The sequence below is a fragment of the Vulpes lagopus genome, chromosome 2 (genome assembly GCF_018345385.1).
Source record: "Vulpes lagopus strain Blue_001 chromosome 2, ASM1834538v1, whole genome shotgun sequence".
In the NCBI taxonomy this organism is placed as follows: Eukaryota; Metazoa; Chordata; class Mammalia; order Carnivora; family Canidae; genus Vulpes; species Vulpes lagopus.
The window spans coordinates 34,061,910-34,085,267 of NC_054825.1; the positions used below are offsets into that span (position 1 = coordinate 34,061,910).

Consider the following 23,358-nt stretch of genomic DNA (forward strand, 5'->3'; position numbering starts at 1 on the left):
CTGGGGAGGGGGGGCACCCAGGCAGCTCAGTTAAATGTCCATCTCTTAATTTTCACACAGGTCATGATCTCAGGGTCGTCAGGCTCTGTACTGGGTGTGGAGCCTACTGGATATTCTCTCTTCCTCTGCCCCTCCCCACCTCCCTAAAAAAATAATAACTTAAAAAGTCAGCATTTATTAATTATGTATAAGGTCCACAGAGTACGCAGCCTGTCAATTTTCACTGGAATGAAAATACTGCAGGATTTCTGAATAAGTAAGTAATAAGGAGTTTGTCCATATTTGTCTTCCTGAATCTTATTTCAAAGCAGTAAGATTAGAAAGATATACTTACAAGGGTTTATACATCTATTACTGTTACTTTCTACTGCCTCTATTATACCTACATATTGTCTATCCCTTTCCTCTGATTCTCTAGAGATCCTTGGAACCACAGCACATTTATACCACATTCAGTTGTACCCAAAGTGCCAGTTCAGAACAGTCCCTCATGGTTTATAAAGAGATAAGGAGCTTGTATCAGAATACAAATCAATGCAGCTGATCTACACAAAAAAGTCTTGCTACAAAATAAATGCCAATTGAGGTAAGCTTTGTTAGTGATGTAGTTGACTTATATCCTGAAGGCAGTTCCTTTTTGCTATGGATCCATAAGAGCTGGTGGACTAGTGACATTTTCCAGGCCAGCGAGTGTTATCCCCACCATGTCTTGAGTAGTAATGTTTTTAGTCATTAAGGGCAACAAAACTCCCTCAAGTTACTCAAAGATAAACCTAAAAAAATTAAGGTACTCTCTGATAAGACTTACCAGAAGTTTTTATTTTGCAGAGAAATCAGTATTACAGATTCATGAAAAAAAATCCGCATTATCCTGATGCTACAGTATAAGGCACAGAAATTAATAAAGATATAAGATAAAATAATTGACTAAAGTAGTATGTCAAATCTTCTTAGATTTAATAATCAAGTAGATAACTATTATTCTAGGATGAAGACTCTTGTGATGAAGCAAATAGTTTAAATTAGCATTTCCCAAAGCATATTATATAAAGTTCTAGATCTACAAGATGTCATATGGGGGAAAAAAGATTCAAGGGTCAAATATACTGGGAAAATACTGCATAAATACCTTCCTTTTGGAATCATATGGTATAAATCTGCTCTGAGAAAGGCTTTTAGTGTAGAAATCTGTTTTACTTCACTTATTTCCCAAATGTTTTTGACCACAGAACTCTTTTTAAAGCAACATCTAAAAAAAAAAAATAAGAAAATAAAAAAAATAATAAAGTAACATCTATTACCACACTTTGGAAAATGCTAATCTATGTTTCATGAAATGTTCTTCCAACCATAAAAATCCTGTAAGTTTAAGCATGAAAACAAAACGCAATTAATTCTTGACCATCCATGATCAAAAAAAGGGACAAGCTTAAAACTTTGTTACTGAAAATCACAAAGACACTGAATTTTGAGACAATTCAATTTTAATCTTATTTTAAAAAAAGAAAAAGACAGAAGTAAAATGGTTTGCTCAGTCATAGTACACCTGAAATTAGGAAAGAAATGAGTGGATACAGCTTTCAAACTACATGTTTTCATATTTGTTATCACACTTACAACTCAGAACAATCCCCAAAACTAGTAATAAAATCATTTCCACCAGTGAGGATCTAAAGCTTAGAAAAACTGTAAACATACAATTAGTCAAAGCAGAAGTGAAATATAAACTCAGGGTCTTGTGTGACTCCCAGAGCCCATGCTCACTGTCCTAAAGCAGATCTTGTATCTTCTCATTCTAGTTCAGAGTTCTTTCCACTACACTCTGCACTTTTTTTTAACTATAAAAATATCTAAATAAACAATTTATTCTAACCGAATGACCAATATTTTAAAAGATGGTAATATTTCCCTAGCTCTGTCCAAGCTTCATAATCAGGAAGCAGCAGAGAACTGAAAAGTCTTGGAATACCAATACATAAGCACACATTTGGTTACTACTAATTTTTTCCCATTAATCCATAATAAAATAAATGAGCATGGTCTGTATTTTGTATATCCTTATATGATCAAAATAGGCATTAAATGAAAATTAGAATATTACCCACCTGCAAAGTATCTGCAAATATCACAATGAGATTCTTCAGTTCCAGAACAAGGTCAGGATCAGTACAATAAGACTGGGGGAGGGAGGTAAAGGGATGGAAATAGAAACAAGGAAACAAATATAAACCAGGATCATTTGATTAAAAACAAACCAAACCTGAAAAGTTTTCCTTTAGTATGCCAGACTTATTATAAATTTAAAATCTTGATTATTAGTTAGATCCATGGCTGGCTTCCTCTATTCAGTAAAAATTCTTGGAGAAAAACCATAACAGAATGTACCTGAAGTATCCGTATTACATGAAATGTTATTCCAATATAAGAATGACAACTGAAGATTCTTCTTATTAATTCACCAAAAAAACTAATCTGTTTCAAAAGGATAGTGAAACTCATTCTGTCCCCTTAATAGCATTTAACAAGATTTTTAGTGTGATATGTTGCATTTAATACCTTATGACTTTGTATTTGATGTCATATAATTAGTAGGAAGCACGCTATAATTTTACATATTCAGAGCTGGTCTGAGTGTAAACCATGAAAAAACATCGTTCTTCATTGGTATGTTAGATAAAGTTATAATTGACTGGACAAATACTATATAAAGAATCTACAATCCTGATAAATTAAAAATATAGTATTTTTATAATCTAAATACTACATAAGCTAATATCCCTTTAAAATATTTTCAATCTCTATGCTCAATAACAGTCTTTATAAATAACACTAACATATTATTTCCACAAAAGGTGTATTATGCAAATATCTGATCATTTTACTTCAATTCATTTAAAAAATTACATAAAGATTCATTATTTCAAATGAGTTCAAATTTTGACAATTGCATATTTTTAGGATATTTGTAACTGTGTTACAGCAAACAAATTATAAACATCGAATAACAAGTTCAATTGAGTTTTAATGGTGGAGTTTATTTTGGAAACAAAGAATTTGGAATGATAATTAAAAACCCTTTCTTCACGGTCCTTTTCAGTGATCTAATGAAGAGGTCAGTTGAGACTAATGAGACCAGCTTAATTCTTCATTTTCTATAATGCTGGACTAAAAGTGCCTTGAGAAGCCCCAGTCAGTTGCAAAATCACATCTCAGTGTTACCAAACAAAAGCCTAACATTACTACTTCCAAATCTGAGCTGCTATCAAAAGATGCAGAAAGATGGAGTTAGTTTTCTTCTGACATTATGCATTTAGGAAGTTCTTGAAGTAACTGAATTAAAAATTTAGTAACATAATTTGTCTGACTTACTGAATGAGCTCTAAGGACAGCAATTATCTTTGAGAGGGCCATGTTCCAAAGTTCATCAGTGTATGCCCTGGTTACTAATCCTTGGGTCACATGTAAAATGTGATCTTCCACCACAAAGAACCTAAAAACAGTAATTACCAACATACTGTATGTTAAAAAAACAAAAACAAAACAAAACAAAAAAACCCAAATAGAAAACAAGCAGTTCTGACATTTAACATAAAAATAATAGTTATTTCCAAATTAGATACATACCCTACAATTTGAGTGAAATATCTTCTATACCCATCAACTGTTTCATGCTTTAAATGAAAAATAAAAATAAATTTAAACCAATAAATACTGGTAACATAAAAGTAAGTTTCAAGTCACTACATCATTTATTAACAAATAATTACTGAGAATCTACTATATGCAACATACATTTTTAAAGCACCAGAGATATACTAGTAAAAACCAGAAAGTCCTTATCCTTATGGAACTTACATTCAAAAGGAGACAGACAATAAACAAGTTAAAAAGTAAATATAATTTCAGAACCCTCTTCTCAATAAGCTAGTTCAAGCCACCGTAATTTCTCACTTGTGCAGAATTTCACTACGTGAAAGTTCTCACATAATTTCTCTCTCATCATTCTCCTACCCAGTCTCACCAGCTTTCAGACTTGCTCTCTACAGTCTATTCTCCAGACAGCTATCAGAATACTTTTTAAAGAGTAATCAAATCTTGATATCTTCTGCTAAAAACCTTCAATGACTTTATATCTGATTCATAATAAAAGTCAAACTCCTTAAAAATGATCTGTAATTGCATGTTAATAACCTTAACAAAAGGCATATAGAAAAATATTTTATCATTTGAATTTCATTCTCTGAAGTTTATTACATGAAATATTTCATTATTTTAATTAAGTTTAAATGTTGTATTCTGCATATTTCATAAATGTGATAAAAATTTTCAAACACCTGGGAAGTTCTTTTCAGGTTGTTGGAAAAGAAATGTTTTTTACCATTTAGCTTAAAATACTATGATCAAGGTACTGGGTGGCTCAGTGGTTGAGCATCTGCCTTTGGCTCAGAGCGTGATCCCAGAATCCTGGGATCGAGTCTCTCATCCAGCTCCCTGCAGGGAGCCTGCTTCTCCCTCTACCTATGTCTCTGCCTCTCTGTGTGTGTGTGTCTCATGAAAAAAATCTTTCAAAAATAAAAGAAAATACTATGATCAGAAAGAAAGGAGTTTATACGATACCAGATGTTTGATATCTCTTGATACTTCCTTTATAACATTTATAGTCACATTTTATAATGTGCCATGTGTGCTTGAGAAGTTGTTTTACAGTTGTTACAGTAGGCTTCTACATGATTCATTAGATCAAGTCTATCGAGCATGTCATGTATTCTTACTGATATTTTATGTGGTTTATTAGATACTAAGACATACTTAAAAATCTACTATGGATGTCCTTTTAGTTGTGGCAATCTGGCATTATATATTTTTAATCAATGTTATCAAGTGCTTACAGGTTTCAATTATCATTTTTTTATCAACTCTAAGACATGAATATTTTATTTTCTATCATTCTAGGTCTTTTTATATTATATGAAAGTATACACCCCATTTCTATTCTTTTACTGGTTACTCCAGAAATTACATTATGCATATTTAAAATATGCAAAATCTAAAATCATCAGTATTTTTACTCTTTTGGACAATTCAGAAAACTGCAGCATAGTTTCATTTTATTAATTCCCATATCATGTTTATGCTTTTGTTGTTGTGCATTTTAATTCTATCTTGTTTAATTTTTTTTAAGATTTTATTTCTTTATTCATGAGAGACAGAGAAAGAGAAAGAAAGGCAGAGTCACGGTCAGAGGGAGAAGTAGGCTCTATGCAGGGAGCCCGACGCAGGACTCAATCCCAGGACCCCAGGATGACACCCTGGGCTGAAGGCAGCACTAAACTGCTGAACCACCTGGGCTGCCCTAATTCTATCTTGTTTTAAAGTCCAGAATATTTATTAACATTATTTTCTACAACTGACATAGATTCATCCACATATTTATACTTTCTTTGCTATCCATTCCTTCTAGCATCTCATATCTTTTATTTGGCACCCTTTCCTTTTGTTTGGAATAGATTCTTTAGAATTTTCTTAATAAGGATATCTTAGTATCCAATTCTCCTCTTCTTTGTCTGAAAATGACTCTCTCTGCCTTTGTTTCACTAGATATAGAATACCAGGTTAACAGTTTTTTTTTTTAAGATTTTATTTATTTATTCACAGACACAGAGAGAGAGAGACAGAGACAGAGACACAGGCAGAGGGAGAAGCAGGCTCCATGCAGGGAGCCCAATGTGGGACTTGATCCCAGATCTCCAGGATCACACCCCAGGCTGCAGGCGGTGCCAAACCGCTGCACCACCGGGGCTGCCCAACAGTTATTTTTTTAGCATTTTAAACATTCCATTGTTTTCATTTCTTGTGAGTAAAAACCTACAAGCAAGACCACTGGGCTGTATGATAAGTGTATGCCTAACATTATAACAAATTGCCAAACTATTTTCCAAGGCAGCTGCATAATTTTTAGAACCACCAGAAGTATACGAGAGTTCCAGTTGCTCCGTATCTCACCAGCACTTGCTATTATCAATCTTTTTAATTTTAGCCTTTCAAGTAGGTAAATAGTGGTATCTAATTGTGGTTTTAATTTGCATTTCTCTGATGAAAAACGATATTGAACATCTTTTCATGTGCTTAATTTTCATCTGTGTATCTAGTAAAATATCTTCTTTTATCCATTAGTTTGTCTTTAATTATTTAGTTACACAAATTCTGAGTACAAGTCCTTTGTTAAACACAAGTTTTGCAAATATTTTCTCCCCACCTGTCTTTTCACTTTCCTGACAGTGCATTTTGAAGAGGAGTTTCTCATTTTGATGTTCAATCTATCAATTTCTTTCTCTTATGGTTCATACTTTATGTATGTCACCTAAGAAAATACTGTTTAACCCAAGGTCACAAAAACGTTTCTTTTTCTAAAAGTTTTATAAATTTAGCTCTTGCATTTAGGTCCATGATCCATTTCTTGAATTGTTGAGGTAAAAGTCAATATTCATTTTTTTGCATATGGATAATTTAATTATCTTATGGTCAAAAGACATACTTTGTATGATTTGAAGTCTTTTTTTTTTTAAGATTTTATTTATTTATTCACAGACACAGAGAAGAGAGAGAGAGAGAGGCAGAGACACAGGCAGAGGGAGAAGCAGGCTCCATGCAGGGAGCAGGATGTGGGACTTGATCCTGGGTCTCCAGGATCACACCCCAGGCTACAGGTGGCGCCAAACCGCTGTGCCACTGGGGCTGCCCGATTTCAAGTCTTTTATATTTGTTGAGATTTATTTTATAGCCCAGAATATGCTCTATCTTGGTAAAACTTCTACGTGTATTTGAAAAGCATGTGCATTTCTGCTATTTGGGGTAGAGTATTCAATAAATGTCAATTAGCTTAAGTTAGCTGATACTATTTTTCACATCTTCTATTTTCTCTTTATCTTTGCATTCTGCAGTTTCACTGTAAGTTCTTTCCAAGTGTATTTCTTTTCATCTTACCTACTTAGGATTCCTCGGGCTTGAATCTCTAAGTTTCTATTTCTTGTCCATACTGGAAAATTCTCAGCCATTATGTTCTCAAATACTCTTCTGTCCCACTTATTCTATCTTCTCTTTCTGTAACTTCAACTAGATGTTAGACTTTCTCCCTGTATCTCCCTATATCTCTCTTCTGTAGTCTTTTTTTTCTCTTCTGTATTCTTATCCTCTTAAGTCTGTGATGCTTTCTAGATAATTTCTTCAGATCAACTAATAGAATTTACCAACTGCTAAACCTATTCATAACATTTTTAATTTTAGTTAATATATCTTTATTTTCTAGGTATTCTACTTGGTTTTTCTTCATTTTGGTCATTCCTTCATGTTCCCTATTTACATCGACAAGCTTGCTGTTTATTTCTTTAATTATATTAAATGGCTAATAATTCAAATACTGAAAGTCTTTTTAGAACTTATTTCTGTTGCCAATATTTTTAATGATTTTCACTTGTTTGATAATTATTTTTGACTGTGACTTACTAATTTTCCTTGAAACTATGATATGAAAGTTGAGAAATCTGCATTTGCTTCTACTGGGCAATATCAGCATAGAACAACTTCAAACTGAATTTTCAACTTGAGATTTTTTTTTTGACTATCCAAATAGAATGAATTTGGGTTGCAAATACATGTGAAAAATGGCTTGTTATATATTCTCAAAGATTTTTTCTCCTTGTTCCTTCAGAACCAGCATTTAAGATGGGAAATTTCTGGGCAGCCCGGGTGGCTCAGCGATTTAGCGCTGCCTTCAGCCCAGGGCCTGATCCTAGAGACCCAGGATCAAGTCCCATGTCGGGCTCCCTACATGGAGCCTGCTTCTCCCTCTGCCTGTGCCTCTCTCTCTCTCTCTCTCTCTCTCTCTCTGTCTCTCATGAATAAATAAAATCTTAAAAAAAAAAAAGATAGGCAATTTCTTTATAGTGTTTAGCAGAAAGATCAGAGAGGTCTTGTTAGATTTTTTAAATAACATTGTGCCCATTTTTTTTTTAAGTAAATCTCTATATCCAACAGGGGGATCAAACTCCTAATTCCAAGATTAAGAGTTGCATGCTCTCCTGACTAAGCCAGCCAGGTGTCCCTAGATGTTTTTCATCTTTAGGTCATCCTAATAGTGAGGCTCTAATTCTTTGGAGTCTCTGCTTTCTAAGGAAGACAACTTCTTATCAGCTCCTTTAGGAGGCTTTGGACATAGGCCTCTGTATTCCCATGTCCTCAAAATTCATACTTTCCAATTCAGCAGATACCCCTAAGATAAAAGCCACAATTAGTGCTTCATTAAACCTATCTGGATTTCTGCTTCATTTAGGTTTTCCTGTTTTATTTTATAGTTGAATATATGGAGATATAAGTTACATACAATAAGCCTCACTTTTTCATATACTGTTTCTGCAAGTTTTCACAAACATATTTAGTCACATAATTATCATCATAATCGACATACAGAGTAATTCCATATTCACTTAAGTTTTTGTCCTGACTATACTTTTCTACCAAATCTTCAGTGCATTTAAAAATAATTTTTAAAAATTTTAAATGCATTATCCAGCATCTTTGTTTTTTCATAAGAACAACTTAAAAGTACATAGTCTACCATATTGTCAGAAATGAATTACCACTCCCTGATACTTTATATATCTACTTGTTTATCTTTTTATTTATTCACTGCTTATTTTATTTGTTTACTACCTTCCCTAATAGAATGTAAGCTCATGAGAGAAAGAACTTACTTGTTTTGCTCACTGCTATACCCTTAGCACCTAAACCAATTATTAGAAATGGAAGGTGTTCAGTATTTGTTGTTGAATGAATAGTGTTACATGCTCTGAAGAAACTAAAACAGTGTAAGAGGCAAAAAGTAACAACACAATCAATTCAAAAATTTCACATACTTACCATATTTGACTGAGGTTGCAATACCAGTCTTGCTTGTTTCTTTCTTTGTTTTCGGTAATAATTTTCAAATGTTTCTTCATCACCCTAAAGTAAAATTAGCAGAGTAATGAAACACACACACACTAAAGAACAGATAATTTCTTTCTTTTTTTTTTTTTTTTAGATTTACTTATTTATTTGAGATAGAGAGAAAATGATTGGGGAGAGAAGCAGAGGGAGAGAGAGAGAATCTCCAGCAGACTCCCCACTGAGCAGGGAGCATGATGCAGGGCTCAATCTCACGACCCTGAGATGGTGACCTGAGCCAAAATCAAGAGTTCGATCCTGAGCCACACAGGTACCCTAACAGAAAACTTCTTTACCCCCAAGAGTCATTTTAAATCTTCTAACAAATGGAATATAAACACTGAAATGGTATTTCATACTGAATGTCAAGAATAAGTTTTTGGCTTTATAGCTCAAAAACAGTAATCTTGTTTGTTACCATGACAATTAGGAAGACTAAATGTAAATTCAAACAATTTGACAGTTGCCCAACTTAATATTAAGGTTTTGTAGACTTCTGACTGACCAACTCAAAATATGGCTATCTGTGAGGGAACTAAATAGAAATTCAGCTGTCAAGCTTAAACTTCTGAACATGTTGTAGAAGACCCTACATCATCTGGCACCTTCCTCCATTTCCTGCCTCATATTATAGTATACTCAATATACCATTTTCTTCCTACTTCCAGGGCTTGTAGAAGCTATTCTTGAAATGTGCTTCCCAGTTCTTTTTCTCTATATGACTTTTATTCACCCTTCAGGACTCAATATAGATGTCACTTCCTTTAAAAGCCTTCCTCAACTTCCTGAGGCTTGTTTTTGTCTGTGTCCTCCCATAGCAACCTGCATATCCGTATCATTGCACTTTTCACACTGTGCAGTAAATTCTTAATTAGTAGTCTATCACAACATTATCTAATGGCACTTTCTGTGATGATGAATATTTTCTATATCTGCATTCTTAAAAGGTAACCACTAGATAGATGTGGCTACTGAGCACTTACGATGGCCAATAATAAATACTGGGACCCTGAATTTTAATTTTCTTTAAATTTAAATAGCTGCACACAGCTAGTAGTTACCATATTGGATGACAAAGATCTATCTTTACCACTGTAAGTCTGTTAGAAGAAGGTCCTATCCAACTAGTTTACCACTGTATCCTTATCACTTTACACAATGTTTGGCACATGGAAGGCAATCAATTACTATTTGCTGAGTGAATGAATAATGACTGAACAAGTAAATGAATGACTATAGATCCATTTTTTCTGTCTTCCTCTCTGCTTAAAGGACAATCCATCCAGAGTGAGAAGAAAAGGCTGAGAACCCATATCCCTACTTAAGGCTCCAAAAGAGAATCGAATAGGGGAAAAAAATAAAAACTCATATTTTCACTGAAAAAAAAAAGATTTTTTTTCTGAAAACTTTAATATTTAAATAGTTAAAAAATTACTTTTCTTGGAGCACCTGGGTGGCTTAGTGGGTTCAGTGCCTGCCTTCAGCTCAGGTAATGATCCCAGGATCTTGCTCAGTAGGGAGCCTGCTCCTCCCTCCCACTTATGCTCTCTCTTGCTTTCGCTTGCTATCTCTCTCTATATCAAATAAATAAAATCTTTTTAAAAAATGACTTTTTTTAATGCCATAAAAAATAAACTCACAATGCAGAAAGTAAGTTTAGTTAGGTATCCCTCAGAGCAGTTCTTCCAGTATTTTTGTACTCAGTTAAAAGAATTTCAAAAATACTATGGTCCCCCTCACAGTTTTATTTTGGTACCTAAACCTTTTTCACCAGGAGTTTAAATAGATGTAAAGGATATAATTTCAAGTACATTATAAATAAAACTATTACATCCTCATTTAAACAATCCAATGGTTACTCACATCATTTAAAAAATATGTGAACATGCTCTTCTTTCACATTTAGAAAGTTTAGTTTTTTGTTTTTTATTTTTTATTTTTATTTTATTATTATTTTATTTTATTTTATTTTGTTTTTTATTTTTATTTTTATTTTTATTTTTTTTATTTTTATTTTTAAAGTAGGCTCCATACCTAGCATGGAGCCCAATGTGAGACTTGAACTCACAAACCTGAGATCAAGACCTGACCTGAGATCAACAGTTGGATGTTTAACCAAGCCACTCAGGCACACATCCCCCACACTTTTTATTATTATTATTATTATTATTATTATTAATTATTATTACTATTACTATTATAAAGATTTTATTTATTTATTCATGAGAGACACAGAGAGAGGCAGAGACACAGGCAGAGGGAGAAGCAGGCTCCATGCAGGGAGCCCGACATGGAACTCGATCCCAGGTCTCCAGGATCAGGCCCTGGGCTGAAGGAGGCGCTAAACTACTGAGCCACCGGGGGCTGCCCCCCGCCACACTTTTTAAATTTACATTCCAGACTACCACCCTTACAGATTTTTTTCAAATTTAACATGTTATTTTTTTAATGCTATATTTATTTTTTTAAGTAAACTCTATCCCATATTGTAGGGCTCAAACTCATGACCTCAAAAGCAAGAGTAACATGCTCTACAGACTGAGCCAGCCAGGTACTCCTCTAATACTACATTTTCTAATGTAGTATGTTTGTATTTTTATTTTATTTTTGAGGCCATAAAGCTTTAGGCATTAAGGTAGTTTTCTCCTTCTAGGCTGAATTATCATTACAATTAGTACATAACTGATCAATACAACCTAAGTTTATTATGTTAAATTAATATAACCAAAAGTAAATTTTTATTGGAAATGAATATCTTAACATGATGAATGGGGCTTTTTCAGGAACTAACAACATACTTTAAATTTTTATTTATTTTTTTAAGATTTATTTTATTTGAGAAAGAGAAAGAGCACAAGCAGGAAAAGGGGCTGAGGAAGAGGAACAAGCAGACTCCGTACTGAGCAAGGAGCCCAATGTGGGGCTCGATCCCAAGACCCTGGGATCATAACCTGGGCCGACCAAGCCACCCAGGCGTCTCAGCAACATACTTTTTAGTTAAAAACTCTAAGCTGCAGATTTAGTGTATTTAATTAACCAATAAATGCCCACCCTAAAACCTAATTAGCAAAGCCAGTCCTCACAGTCAAACTTTTAAGTCAATTGTATTTACTATCCCTCAGGAAAAGTCTAACTTCATGTTTCAAATTCAAAAGTTAATATGCATTGTGGAACATTATGAAAACCACTGAGAATAAATTATAAAATTACAAGAGTCATCAAGATTAAGATTATTTAAACTCAATGTGATTGTTTAATCCATTCATGAAACTTAAAAACAATATAATAAATCACTTCTCATTACTTAACTGATGTTTCTCTTTAATTTATAATAATGCAATGAAAAAAAATAATGCAATGTAATATACACATAGAATTCTAAATTATTTACAAAAAGAGGAGTATGATAAAAAAATACAATATGCCTTCAGTAAATATGTGGACATATATAAACCTTTGGTGCTAAATTTTGGAAATAAGAAAATAAAATCAAGTATAAAAGTCAGGAACAACTCATTAATTTTGTTAAATATGGTGATCATTCTAGAAACTAATCAGTCTGGCAGCCAGCTTTTTTTTTTTTTTTTAAGATTTGATTTATTTATTCATGAGAGACAAACAGAGAGAAGCAGAGACATAAGCAGAAGGAGAAGTAGGCTCCACGCAGGGAGCCCAATGTGGGACTCAATCCAGGACCCCAGGATCATGCCCTGAGCCAAAGGCAAATGCTCAACCGCTGAGCCACCTAGGCGCCCCTTATTTTATTTTAATATGAAGTAAGAAATATCACACATGTAACTGGACTTCCATTTATGATACAATTTGGCAAAATGGCTTTTAACTGTTTCTGAATCACAACTTACATGAAAGAATGGTTAGTCAATATAACTTCAAAATTCTGGCGGCCCCTAAAAATACTCTAGTCATGTTTAAAAGATTCCACTTTACTAACTCATATCATTTTGGATGTTTAAAGGTTTTTCTTTACAGCAAATGACACATCCTAGGGATGTGTATTAAGATCAGCCAAAAGCACTGTTTATATTTAAACATATAGGATACAGTTTTGCTTTCAAATTTTCCTATGTTCTCACTTCTGTACTTCCATAGTACTCCCTCATAAAAGTATTATATATTCATTGTCAACAGCTGGAGAACAAAAGAGATCGGGACCTTAAATGAAAATTTTCACTACTCCCACTTATGTCATTACTAAATACCATGAACCAGAACTAAAAATATCCTACCACAGGACAAGATATAGTATTTTTAACATGGTTTACCCTTTTCTGCACAAGAAAAGAAAGAAACCCTTATGTATATAGTCCCTTAATTAATTATTAAAGGAGACTTCTCCTTTATTTGGCATCTTGGAATTTTTACACATCAAGATAATGCACAATGGTAGTAGTAATGATGGATTAATACTATGGGTATCAGTGAAGGATGTGTCTTTCTTTTATGAAGTAAGTATGGTAGCCTCCAAGATGGCTCCCAAAGATCTCTGGTGTAGTCTTGTTCCACATTCTACCAGGGCTGATCTATATGATCAGTAGGATATAGCCGAAGTAAAGGTGGGACACCTGAGTGGCTCAGTTAGTCAAGCGCCTGACTCTAGGTTTCAGCTCAGGTCATGATCTCAGGGTTATAAGATAGAGCCCTGTATTGGGCTCCCCTCAGTGCGGAGTCTGCTTCTCTCCCTCTCCCTCTGCTCCTCCCCCCACTCATGCACATGCTCTCTAAATAAAATAAAAAATAAAATCTTTTTTAAAAAGAAGTATGGGATGCCTGGGTGGCTCAGCGGTTGAGCATCTGCCTTTGGCTCAGGGTGTGATCCTGGAGTTCTAGGATCGAGTTCTATATCAGACTCCTGCAGGGAGCCTGCCTGCTTTGCCTCTCTCTCTCTCTCTCTCTGTCTCTCATGAGTAAATAAATGCATCTTTAAAGAAATAAAAATAAAAATTTAAAAAAGGAAGTAAAGGTATGTCACTTCTGATATTAGATTATAAAGGACATTATGGCTTCCATTTCAACCTCCCTCAGATCACTCATTTTGGGGAAGCTAGCTGCCATGTCATGAGGATTATCAGTCAGCCTTGTAGACAGCCTATGTAGCAAGGAATTGAGGCCTTCTGCCAACAGTCATAACAGAAGCAAATACCCCAAGCCCTATCAAGTTACAGATGACTACAGCCCTCACTGACACCTTGATGGAACCTCATGAGAGACCTCAGCCAGAAATACCCAGCTAAGCCACTTCCAGACAGCTGACCCTGTGAAATAATAAATGCAATAGTAGATAACTAACATAATATCTCAGGTAGCTTTTCTAGAAACAGACACCAAGTGATACAATAAGAAAGTCTTCAAAAGGGAGACTGTTCAAGAATTGAGGAAAGTACAAGAGAGAGTGCAGTGCCCAATTCAGGCAAAAAAGTCTTCAAGAAGACAGGCTTCAGCCTGATCTCACAGTAAAACTCTAAACGATAAGTTATATTGCAGAGGGATGGTGGTTGGGGGTGTTTCTTTTTCCTTTTTTTTTTTTTTTAAGGGGAGAAACATGTTCTTTTATTGATGCAAGTACATCCAGTCACACCAACAACTAACATCCTATGTCATGATACAACTCTGTACTCAGAGTTCATCTCAAGGTATCAAATATCATGGTTATGGTATGCATCAAATAGGGAAAAAAGGGAGCAAATGCAGGCATGGTATCAGGTAGATACTAGGACTGATGACCCAGTGAAGGGCACAATGACGGTGAAAGCTCCTTAACCGATATAAAGAAAATGTTCTAACACTGTATTCCAAATATATATTGTAAAGTTTTAAGCCTTTATCTCAACTATAAAAACAAAACAATATGTACTATCTAGAACATCTGAAAAGTGCAAAAACACTACAATACAGTGTAAAGATTCATGCTCCCCCAGGACGGAAGACTCTGAGGCACTTCCTCCAGCTGTTATAAAAGAGATCCAACTGTTATAAAAGAGATCCAAGGGCATCTGGGCAGAGTGCCAAAAGTAAGAGAAAGGAGGCCAAGGTTCCCAGACAGATCACTTTTAGGAAAAAGCAGAGGATCTACATATTCTTTCCTTAAAAATTATAAGCCAGGACCCTTTGGAAAGTCTTTAAAATCCCTGAAATCCCTAGGATAACAATTCTCACACTACCTTCAGGATCCCTTATTTTAAGAAAAATGGTCTCTGAACACATAAAATTTAAATATAGCCAGCTAAGGAAATTCACATAACTCTTAGGATTTCTCAAAGCCTTAGAAATGACAAGTTATATTGTAGATACTATTTGTAGCATTTTCCAAAGAGAACCTTTTTTCCCCACAATATACCTATTTTCCTTTCATGGAACAGACATTTGATCAAACAGATCTTGGGAAATGATACCTTAAGGACTTTGGACATAGAGTTCTTTGGCTAAAACGGACTTAAAATCAAAAGATATAGTCCTTAGGGTGCTTGGGTGGCTCATTCAGTTGAGCATCTGACTCTCAATTTTGGCTCAGGTCATGATCTCAGCATTGTAAGATCAAGCCCCATATTAGTCTCTGTGCTAGGCTTGGTGCCTGCTTAGGATTTTGTCTCTCCCCTTCCCACTACCCCACTCCTCCTCCTTCTTCTTCTACCTCTCTAAATAAGAAAAAAAGCATAAAACATGACCTAGTCCTCCAAATACTATATATTAATGAAACCCTCCTACAATAATCCTTTTATCATTACCTGAGTGATACTATATACTGAGTACTATGCTAAAGCACTTTATTATTTTTATTTACTTTAATACCCAACATAGCTTTATAAATTGTTAGTCATATTTTGCAAATAAGAAAATCAACCGAGAAAAGTAATTTTCCCAGTTACTAGTAGAAAATAGCTTAAATGAAATAACAAATGAAAGTAATTAAATAGGGATGCCTCGGTGGCTCAGTAGTTTAGTGTCTGCCTTTGGCTCAGGGCATGATCCTGAAGTCCTGGGATCGAGTCCCAAATCAGGCTTTCTGAATGAAGCCTGCTTCTCCCTCTGCCTATGTCTCTGCCTCTCTCTTTCTCTTTCTCTCTCTGTATCTCTCATGAATAAATAAATTAAATCTTTAAAGAAAAAAGAAAGTAATTATAATAATAATAATAAGGAATCAGCGTTAACAAATTTTGGCCATTTTACTTTTACAATTTTAGGTCATATATACCAACCAGAAGTTTTCATGCTAATGAAAGTTTATTTACACATACAGTACAGTAAAACCTCACACAGTAAGAAAGGAAAAAAAGAAAGGAAAAAAATTAATGAAAACTGACATATTTTAAAATTCAGCTTCCTTAAATTTATAAATTCTGTATATTATAAAGATACAAAAAATCTACAGAGAACTAAAATTAAGTTACTGAAAATTATAAACCAACAGTTAATTACAGTAACATAAATTCTGAAAGTAATCATTTATTTTGAGTATTTTTTTTTTTTTTTTTTTTTTAAAAAAGAGCACTGCTTTATTTATTTATGATAGTCACAGAGAGAGAGAGGGGCAGAGACACAGGCAGAGGGAGAAGCAGGCTCCATGCACCAGAAGCCTGATGTGGGATTCGATCCCGGGTCTCCAGGATCGCGCCCTGGGCCAAAGGCAGGCGCCAAACCGCTGCGCCACCCAGGGATCCCCTTATTTTGAGTATTTAAGTATTTGAATCACATTACTTCTGAATACTCACAAAGGCTGACTGGAGTCTAAAACCTTCTATCATTCTATTGGTTCTCTACCACTGACTTTTAATTCTTTTGATCATTTAATTGTGCTTGTTTCTTTAATTTTAAATCATGAACAATGAAACAAAATTTAATACCTAATGTATCATTCTCAAGGAAGCCACACTGAAACCTCATATAATATCTGTTGGTTCAATACTTTTTTGCATCAGATGTAAAGATCTATTCTTTTGCAAAGAGCTTAGTGCCTATTGATATAAAATACCAGGATAAAGATAAATAAAACAATTTTATTAAAAATTGAGTGTGGTGTTAAAGAGCCAGCTACTAATTTAGCAAAATTTTATGAAATATCAAATGCAATGAAAAGCACTAGGGAAAGAACAATAAACAACACTCATAGGGCCACTATTTTTGTGGATCATATGGATGTAGAAGAAGGATAATACAAAGTAACAGAAGTGCCTCTGGGCACTCTGCAGTTCACTGGGCCCATAGAAGACAGAAAAATTAAGCATTATCAAGCCAAAAAGCATTCTTCTCCACCAAATCCAAAAACCTATAGGAAAACATCTAATTTGAAAGGAGTTTTTAAAAGAATCAAACCACACAAGCCACTTTAACAAATGAGATAATTAAGAACTTCATCTTGATTAAAAGCCAGTATAATCTAGTTTAGAAACAAAACAAAGTAAAAAAAAAAATTGAGATCAGACAACTGGAAGCCAATTTTTCTTTTTTCTTTTTTTTTTTTCTTAAAGATTTTTATTTATTTATTCATGAGAGACACAGAGAGAGAGAGAGTCAGAGACACAGGCAGAGGGAGAAGCAGGCTCCATGCAGGGAGCCTGAAGTGGGACTCCATACCAGGTCTCCAGGATCACACCCTGGGCTGAAGGCGGCGCTAAACCTCTAAGCTACCTGGGCTGCCCAGGAAGCCAATTTTTCAAGTTACTACATATAGCAGTGTAATCTTGACGGATCCCACCCTCTATTTGCTTCAGGTATAAATGCAGTTAAATGTATATACTACTACCTGATGTTATAAAAGATAAAATACTAAATCTGAGAAGAATCCGAGCAGTTAAATTACTTTATAACCATACACATTTGAAGAATTATTTCATCATAGAACAGACTACAAGCATTATTGTTTTTATTCAATAGTACAATTTATTATAGCTTTAAAAAGAAAACAATTTTTACATTATTCAATAAGGCTCAATACACTTGAAACATCATTAATTTGTAAAACAGTAAGTTCACATTGATATTGTGCTTATTGTTTTTACTCAGCTCATGAGTATAGAGCTGTCTTTTAATAGGGGGCTAAAAGAAAAGATGTTAACTAATGAAGATAATTCTATTTACTCTAATTAACATAATTACCATTTTTTCAATTATTTCTATTTCTTTTTTTAAAGACTATTTATTTGAGAGAGAGAGACAGTGCGCGCATAAGCAGGTAGAGTGGCAGGCAGAATGAGAGGGAGAAGCAGGCTCTAAGCAAAAGCCCGATGCAGGGCTCAATCCTAGGACCCCAGAATCATGACGCAAGCCAAAGGCAGATGCTCAACTGACTCACCCACCCAGGTGCCCCATCAATTATTTCAATTTCAAATTAATCCAATTTCAGTGAATATCCAAACCTCAAAATGCCTTAAATCTAAATGCCTTCCATAGACATTTTCTAAGTGCTGAAAGAAAAAGACCAAAAATTCTATATTTAGCAAAACTACTCTTAAAATGCAAAGAAGGAATTAGGTCATTCCCAGATAAACAAAAACTGAGAGAATTTGATGCTAGTTGACCTTCCGTAAAAGAAATACTAAAGTTAAAGGCAAAAATAAAAGGACACTATGTAGTAACTCTAATTCACGTGAAGAAATAGGGTACCAGTTAAGTGATATAGAGGTAAATATAAAGACAGTATAATTTGTAACTCCAGTCTTCTGATTTAGAAAACAATTCCATAAAAAACACATTCTTCTCAAGTGCACATGGAACATTCTCCAAGATAAACCATATGTTAGGCCATAAAACAAGCCTCCATAAATTTAAAAGGACTGAAGTCATACAAAATATGATCTCTGACCACAGTAAGATTAAATTTGGAATTAGTAACAGAAAAACTTTTGAGAAATTCACAAACATGGAAATTAAACAACACACCCCTAAATACCTGTGGATTAAAGAACAAATAACAATAAATTAGAAAATATTTTAAGATGAATGGAAACAAAAACAACATACCAAACAAAACTCATGGAATGCTGCTAAAGCAGTGGTTAGAAGGAAATTTATAGCTATAAATGTCTGTATTAAAAAAGAAGAAAGATCTCAATCAATGACCTTAACTTCCAACTTTGTGAAAAAAGCCTAAGACACAAAAGACCATATTTACTATGATTCTATTTATATGAAATATCCAGAACAGGCAAATCCATTGAGAAAGAAATGAGTGGTTGCCAAGGACTAGAGGTAGGGGACATTGAGGAGTGATTGATTTTTTTTATTCTTTTTTTTTTTTAATTTTTATTTATTTATGATAGTCACAGAGAGAGAGAGAGAGAGAGAGAGGCAGAGACATAGGCAGAGGGAGAAGCAGGCTCCATGCACCAGGAGCCCAACGTGGGATTCGATCCTGGGTCTCCAGGATCACGCCCTGGGCCAAAGGCAGGCACCAAACTGCTGCGCCACCCAGGGGACCCGAGGAGTGATTGTTAATTGGTAAAAGGTTTCCTTCTTCAGGGCAGCCATGGTGGCCCAGCGGTTTAGCGCCACCTTCAGCCTGGGGTGTGATCCTGGAGACCCAGGATTGAGTCCCACGTCAGGCTCCCTGCATGGAGCCTGCTTCTCCCTCTGCCTGTGTCTCTGCCTCTCTCTCTCTCTCTCTCTCTCTCTCTCTCTGTCTGTGTCTGTCATGAATAAATAAATAAAATCCTTAAAAAAAAAAAAAGGTTTCCTTCTTCAGAAATGGAATTTTCTGGCATTAGCTGTAATAGTTGCACATCCTCATAAATATGCTAAAACCACTGAAGTGTATACATTAAAAGGGTAAATTTTTTGGTATATTAATTATATCAAAATAATGTTATTATTTTTTTAAAGAATTGTTTAATCAAAAATGCAATGTAAAAAGAGTAAACAAATGTAGAAGCAATATATTTAAAAGCAACTGTGATACAACACAGCGGATATGCAAGAAGAATGAAATGGAAGTATACTATTATAAGTATACTATTGTATAAGGTTCTCATAATAAAGATGAAGTGATATATCACTTGAAAGCAGACTATGATAACTTAAAAGAGTAAGTGCCTTACTCACAGAGGATATTTAAAATATTTATGTTCACTGAGCTTATGGTCAACCTTTAGAAAAGCAGTCCTAGAATGCATACATGTCTTTTTTATTATACAAATACTTATGTGGATATACAGACACAAAATACATATACGAAAGATACTCACCAAAACAGAATAAATGTGCAAACATCGGTAAACAGGGGAAAAATCAACCAGATCCTGAACAGTTAAGATCTGAAAAATAAAACCACATTTTAAAAATTATCAAAGTTGGGATGCCTAGGTGGCTCAGCTGGTTAAGTATCTGACCCTATTTTAGCTCAAGTCATACTCTCAAGGTCATGGGATTGAATCCCACAATGGGCTCCACAATGGGCATGGAGCCTGCTTAAGATTCCTTCTCTCCCTCTCCCTCTCCCCACCCACCCTCCACCTACATTCACTCTCTATCAAAAAAGATCCTCCCTTTCCCTCTGCCCCTCCCCACTCTCAAAATAAATTTTTAAATAATAAAAAAATAAAAATTATCAAGCTACTGGCTTACTGTTGGGTAATATAAGTTAAAGACAGACAAGGAATCATGGACTTCATGTTATATTTATCAACTATAAAAACATTATGGTATAAACACAATGCCTTTGTAATTATTTTGGTATTTGTTCAATAGTTCATTCTTATGTATTTATCATCATTGTTGAGTGTTTTAAATTATAAGGTCATTAAAGGACAGAGACTTGTCTTGAACATGCTTGGGAGAAGAGAACACAGAGACTCTTTGAATACTGATTAAAAAAAGAATAAAAAAGTAAATTTCAAAAACATTTATTTTCCAGAGACTAACCAGAACACGCTAATTCCATATTAAGAAGACATTATAGGGATGCCTGGGTGGCGTAGCAGTTGAGCGTCTGCCTTCGGCCCAGGGCGTGATCCTGAAGTCCCAGGATCGAGTCTCACATTGGGCTCCCTGCATGGAGCCTGCTTCTCCCTCTGCCTGTGTCTCTGCCTCTCTCTCTGTGTCTCTCATGAATAAATAAAATCTTTAATAAACAAACAAACAAAAAGACATTATACTAAGGCAGTTCATTTGTCTATATCCCGTACAATATCAGACATCCACTGCATATGCACACATACACACATTCACATATACACGTGTGCATATACACACACAAGAAATACATATAGTCTCACTCATCCTCAGGCATATAGTAGAAACATACACACTCAAAGGAAAAGATAAAAAGTCAGGTGACAGAGACTTTGTGTAGAGAGTAAAAGAAGCAAGTAAGATTAGGATTAAATCTGGAGGGCAACCCAGGTGGTTTAGAGGTTTAGCGCCACCTTGAGCCCAGGGCATGATCATGGAGACCCCAGATCGAGTCCCACGTCAGGCTCCCTGCATAGAGCCTGCTTCTCCCTCTACCTGTGTTTCTGCCTCTCTTTCTCTCTCTGTGTCTCTCATTAATAAAATCTTTTTAAAAAATTATTTTAAAAAAAGGAATAAATCTGGATACCGAAGATGAAAGAAAGTGAACTTAAAGATAATTTCAAGTTTTCTAGACTTAAGACTTTTTTAAGATTAAAAAACTTTAATCACATTTGAACCATTTTTGCAATATCTCAATACTAACTGGGGGAAAAAAGACAGGCTTTCCAGAATTAGTCTAAACAGCAAAGCCAAGCCCATCATGAAATTAAATGTTTGCCACAGATAATTAAAATGAGTGATCACTACAAAAAAATCATTACATTTACAATATTACTGTTAATTATGGCAGAATACCTAGGGTCAACTATCTATGGCTTATTTAATATAATCTAGAATATATCCTGTTTACCTCTCAATTATGCAGTCTAATACTTCATATGACACACTGCTCTAATAGCTCATCACAAATTGATCTATATAAATTCAATTTGCACATGGGAACACTGAGAGTCACACAGACATACATGACAACTCAAAAGAAAAAAATTCATGAAAAAAAAGAAGGGAAGAAGAAAAAGAGGGAGGGAGAGAGAGAGGGAAAAAGGAAGGAAGGAACTCCCATCACCTCCTCTTCATTTTCATCCTCTTCCTCAAATCCTTGTTTCAATTCAATTTCTTTCCTTTCTTCTGGAATTCTATCATTTAAGTACATATTCTTCCCAAATTTTACATTATTTTGCTTCTGCAGAGCAACACTGAAGGTTTTCTGCTGTTGTGCCTATTTGGGAAAAAGGAAAACTTCAGATTATAAAATTTATTCTGGTATAAAATTGGTTCAAGAATTTCATATATTCCTATCTTTCTAATGCCTTTGGGTGTAGGGTCTGGAATGATGTCTCATTTTTTATTTATGCTCTCACTCTTCTTTCTGAACAGTTGTGCCAGGGCTTATCAGTATTATTTGAAAAAAAGACTAAGAATCAACTTTCAGCATTGTTGGTCCTCCCTAACGTATTGTTTTTCTATTATATTGATTTCTACTCTTGATTATCTTCTTCCATTCTTTTTAAAATTTCATTTTACTGTGGTAAGTACACTTAACATGAGATCTAGTCTCATGTTTTTAAATGTATATGCATTATTACATAATTAACATATACTAATATTAATATATTAATAATATATCATTGGTGACTGAGGTACAATGTTGCACAGCAGACCTCTAGAGCTTATTCATCTTGCTTAACTGAAACTCTATGCCTATTGATTAGTAATTCATTTCCCTTCTCCCAGTCCCTGGCAACCACTATTCCACTCTTTGATTCTATGAACTGGACTATTTTAGATACCTCACAGTTTCCTTTTAAGGACTGAATAATATACCATACACCACTGTATGTATATATACTGCACTTTCTTAATCCATTCATCTGTCAATGTACATCTGTGCTGTTTTCTACATCTGTGTTGTTTTGCACTGTTAATTCTATAAATATGTAAGCCCCACAAGATGTTTTGTTTTTTATAGCCAATGTAATATATGCAATTTTACCCAAAATAGTTGCCCTGTTTATTTGCTACATCTCTGAGTTTCTGAGATAATTTTGTCTGAAAATAATAATTCCTTTATGTAGGCCTGCTAGAAATAAATTCTCTAGGTTCCTATCTGAAAAAAATATCTTCATTTCACCTCCATTTTTTTTAAAGCAAACTCTAACCCCCAACATGAGGCTCAAACTCACAACCCCAAGAGATCAAGAGTCATATGTTCTACCAATTGAACCAGCCAGGCACTCCCATTTCACCTCCATTTCTAAAAGATATTTTTGGTAGGTAAACAATTCTAGGTTGACAGATAAGGTTTATCTACAGTTCAGATATATCAGCTCACTATCTTTTGGCTTCCATTAATTT

General features: G+C 34.5%; 1 protein-coding gene across 5 annotated transcripts in view; it reads right to left on the bottom strand.

Moving 5' to 3' along the window:
- Positions 1–23,358, bottom strand: part of EXOC6 (exocyst complex component 6) — a 221,024-nt gene that overhangs the window by 124,675 nt on the left and 72,991 nt on the right. For all 5 annotated transcript variants that reach the window (XM_041743259.1, XM_041743260.1, XM_041743261.1 and 2 more), the window contains 6 exons: positions 22,070–22,222; positions 20,178–20,246; positions 8,917–9,000; positions 3,625–3,671; positions 3,370–3,490; positions 2,106–2,177 (listed from right to left, as the gene is read on the bottom strand). In XM_041743259.1, the coding sequence (XP_041599193.1) occupies positions 2,106–2,177; positions 3,370–3,490; positions 3,625–3,671; positions 8,917–9,000; positions 20,178–20,246; positions 22,070–22,222 (546 nt within the window). The remainder of the gene's footprint in view (positions 1–2,105; positions 2,178–3,369; positions 3,491–3,624; positions 3,672–8,916; positions 9,001–20,177; positions 20,247–22,069; positions 22,223–23,358) is intronic.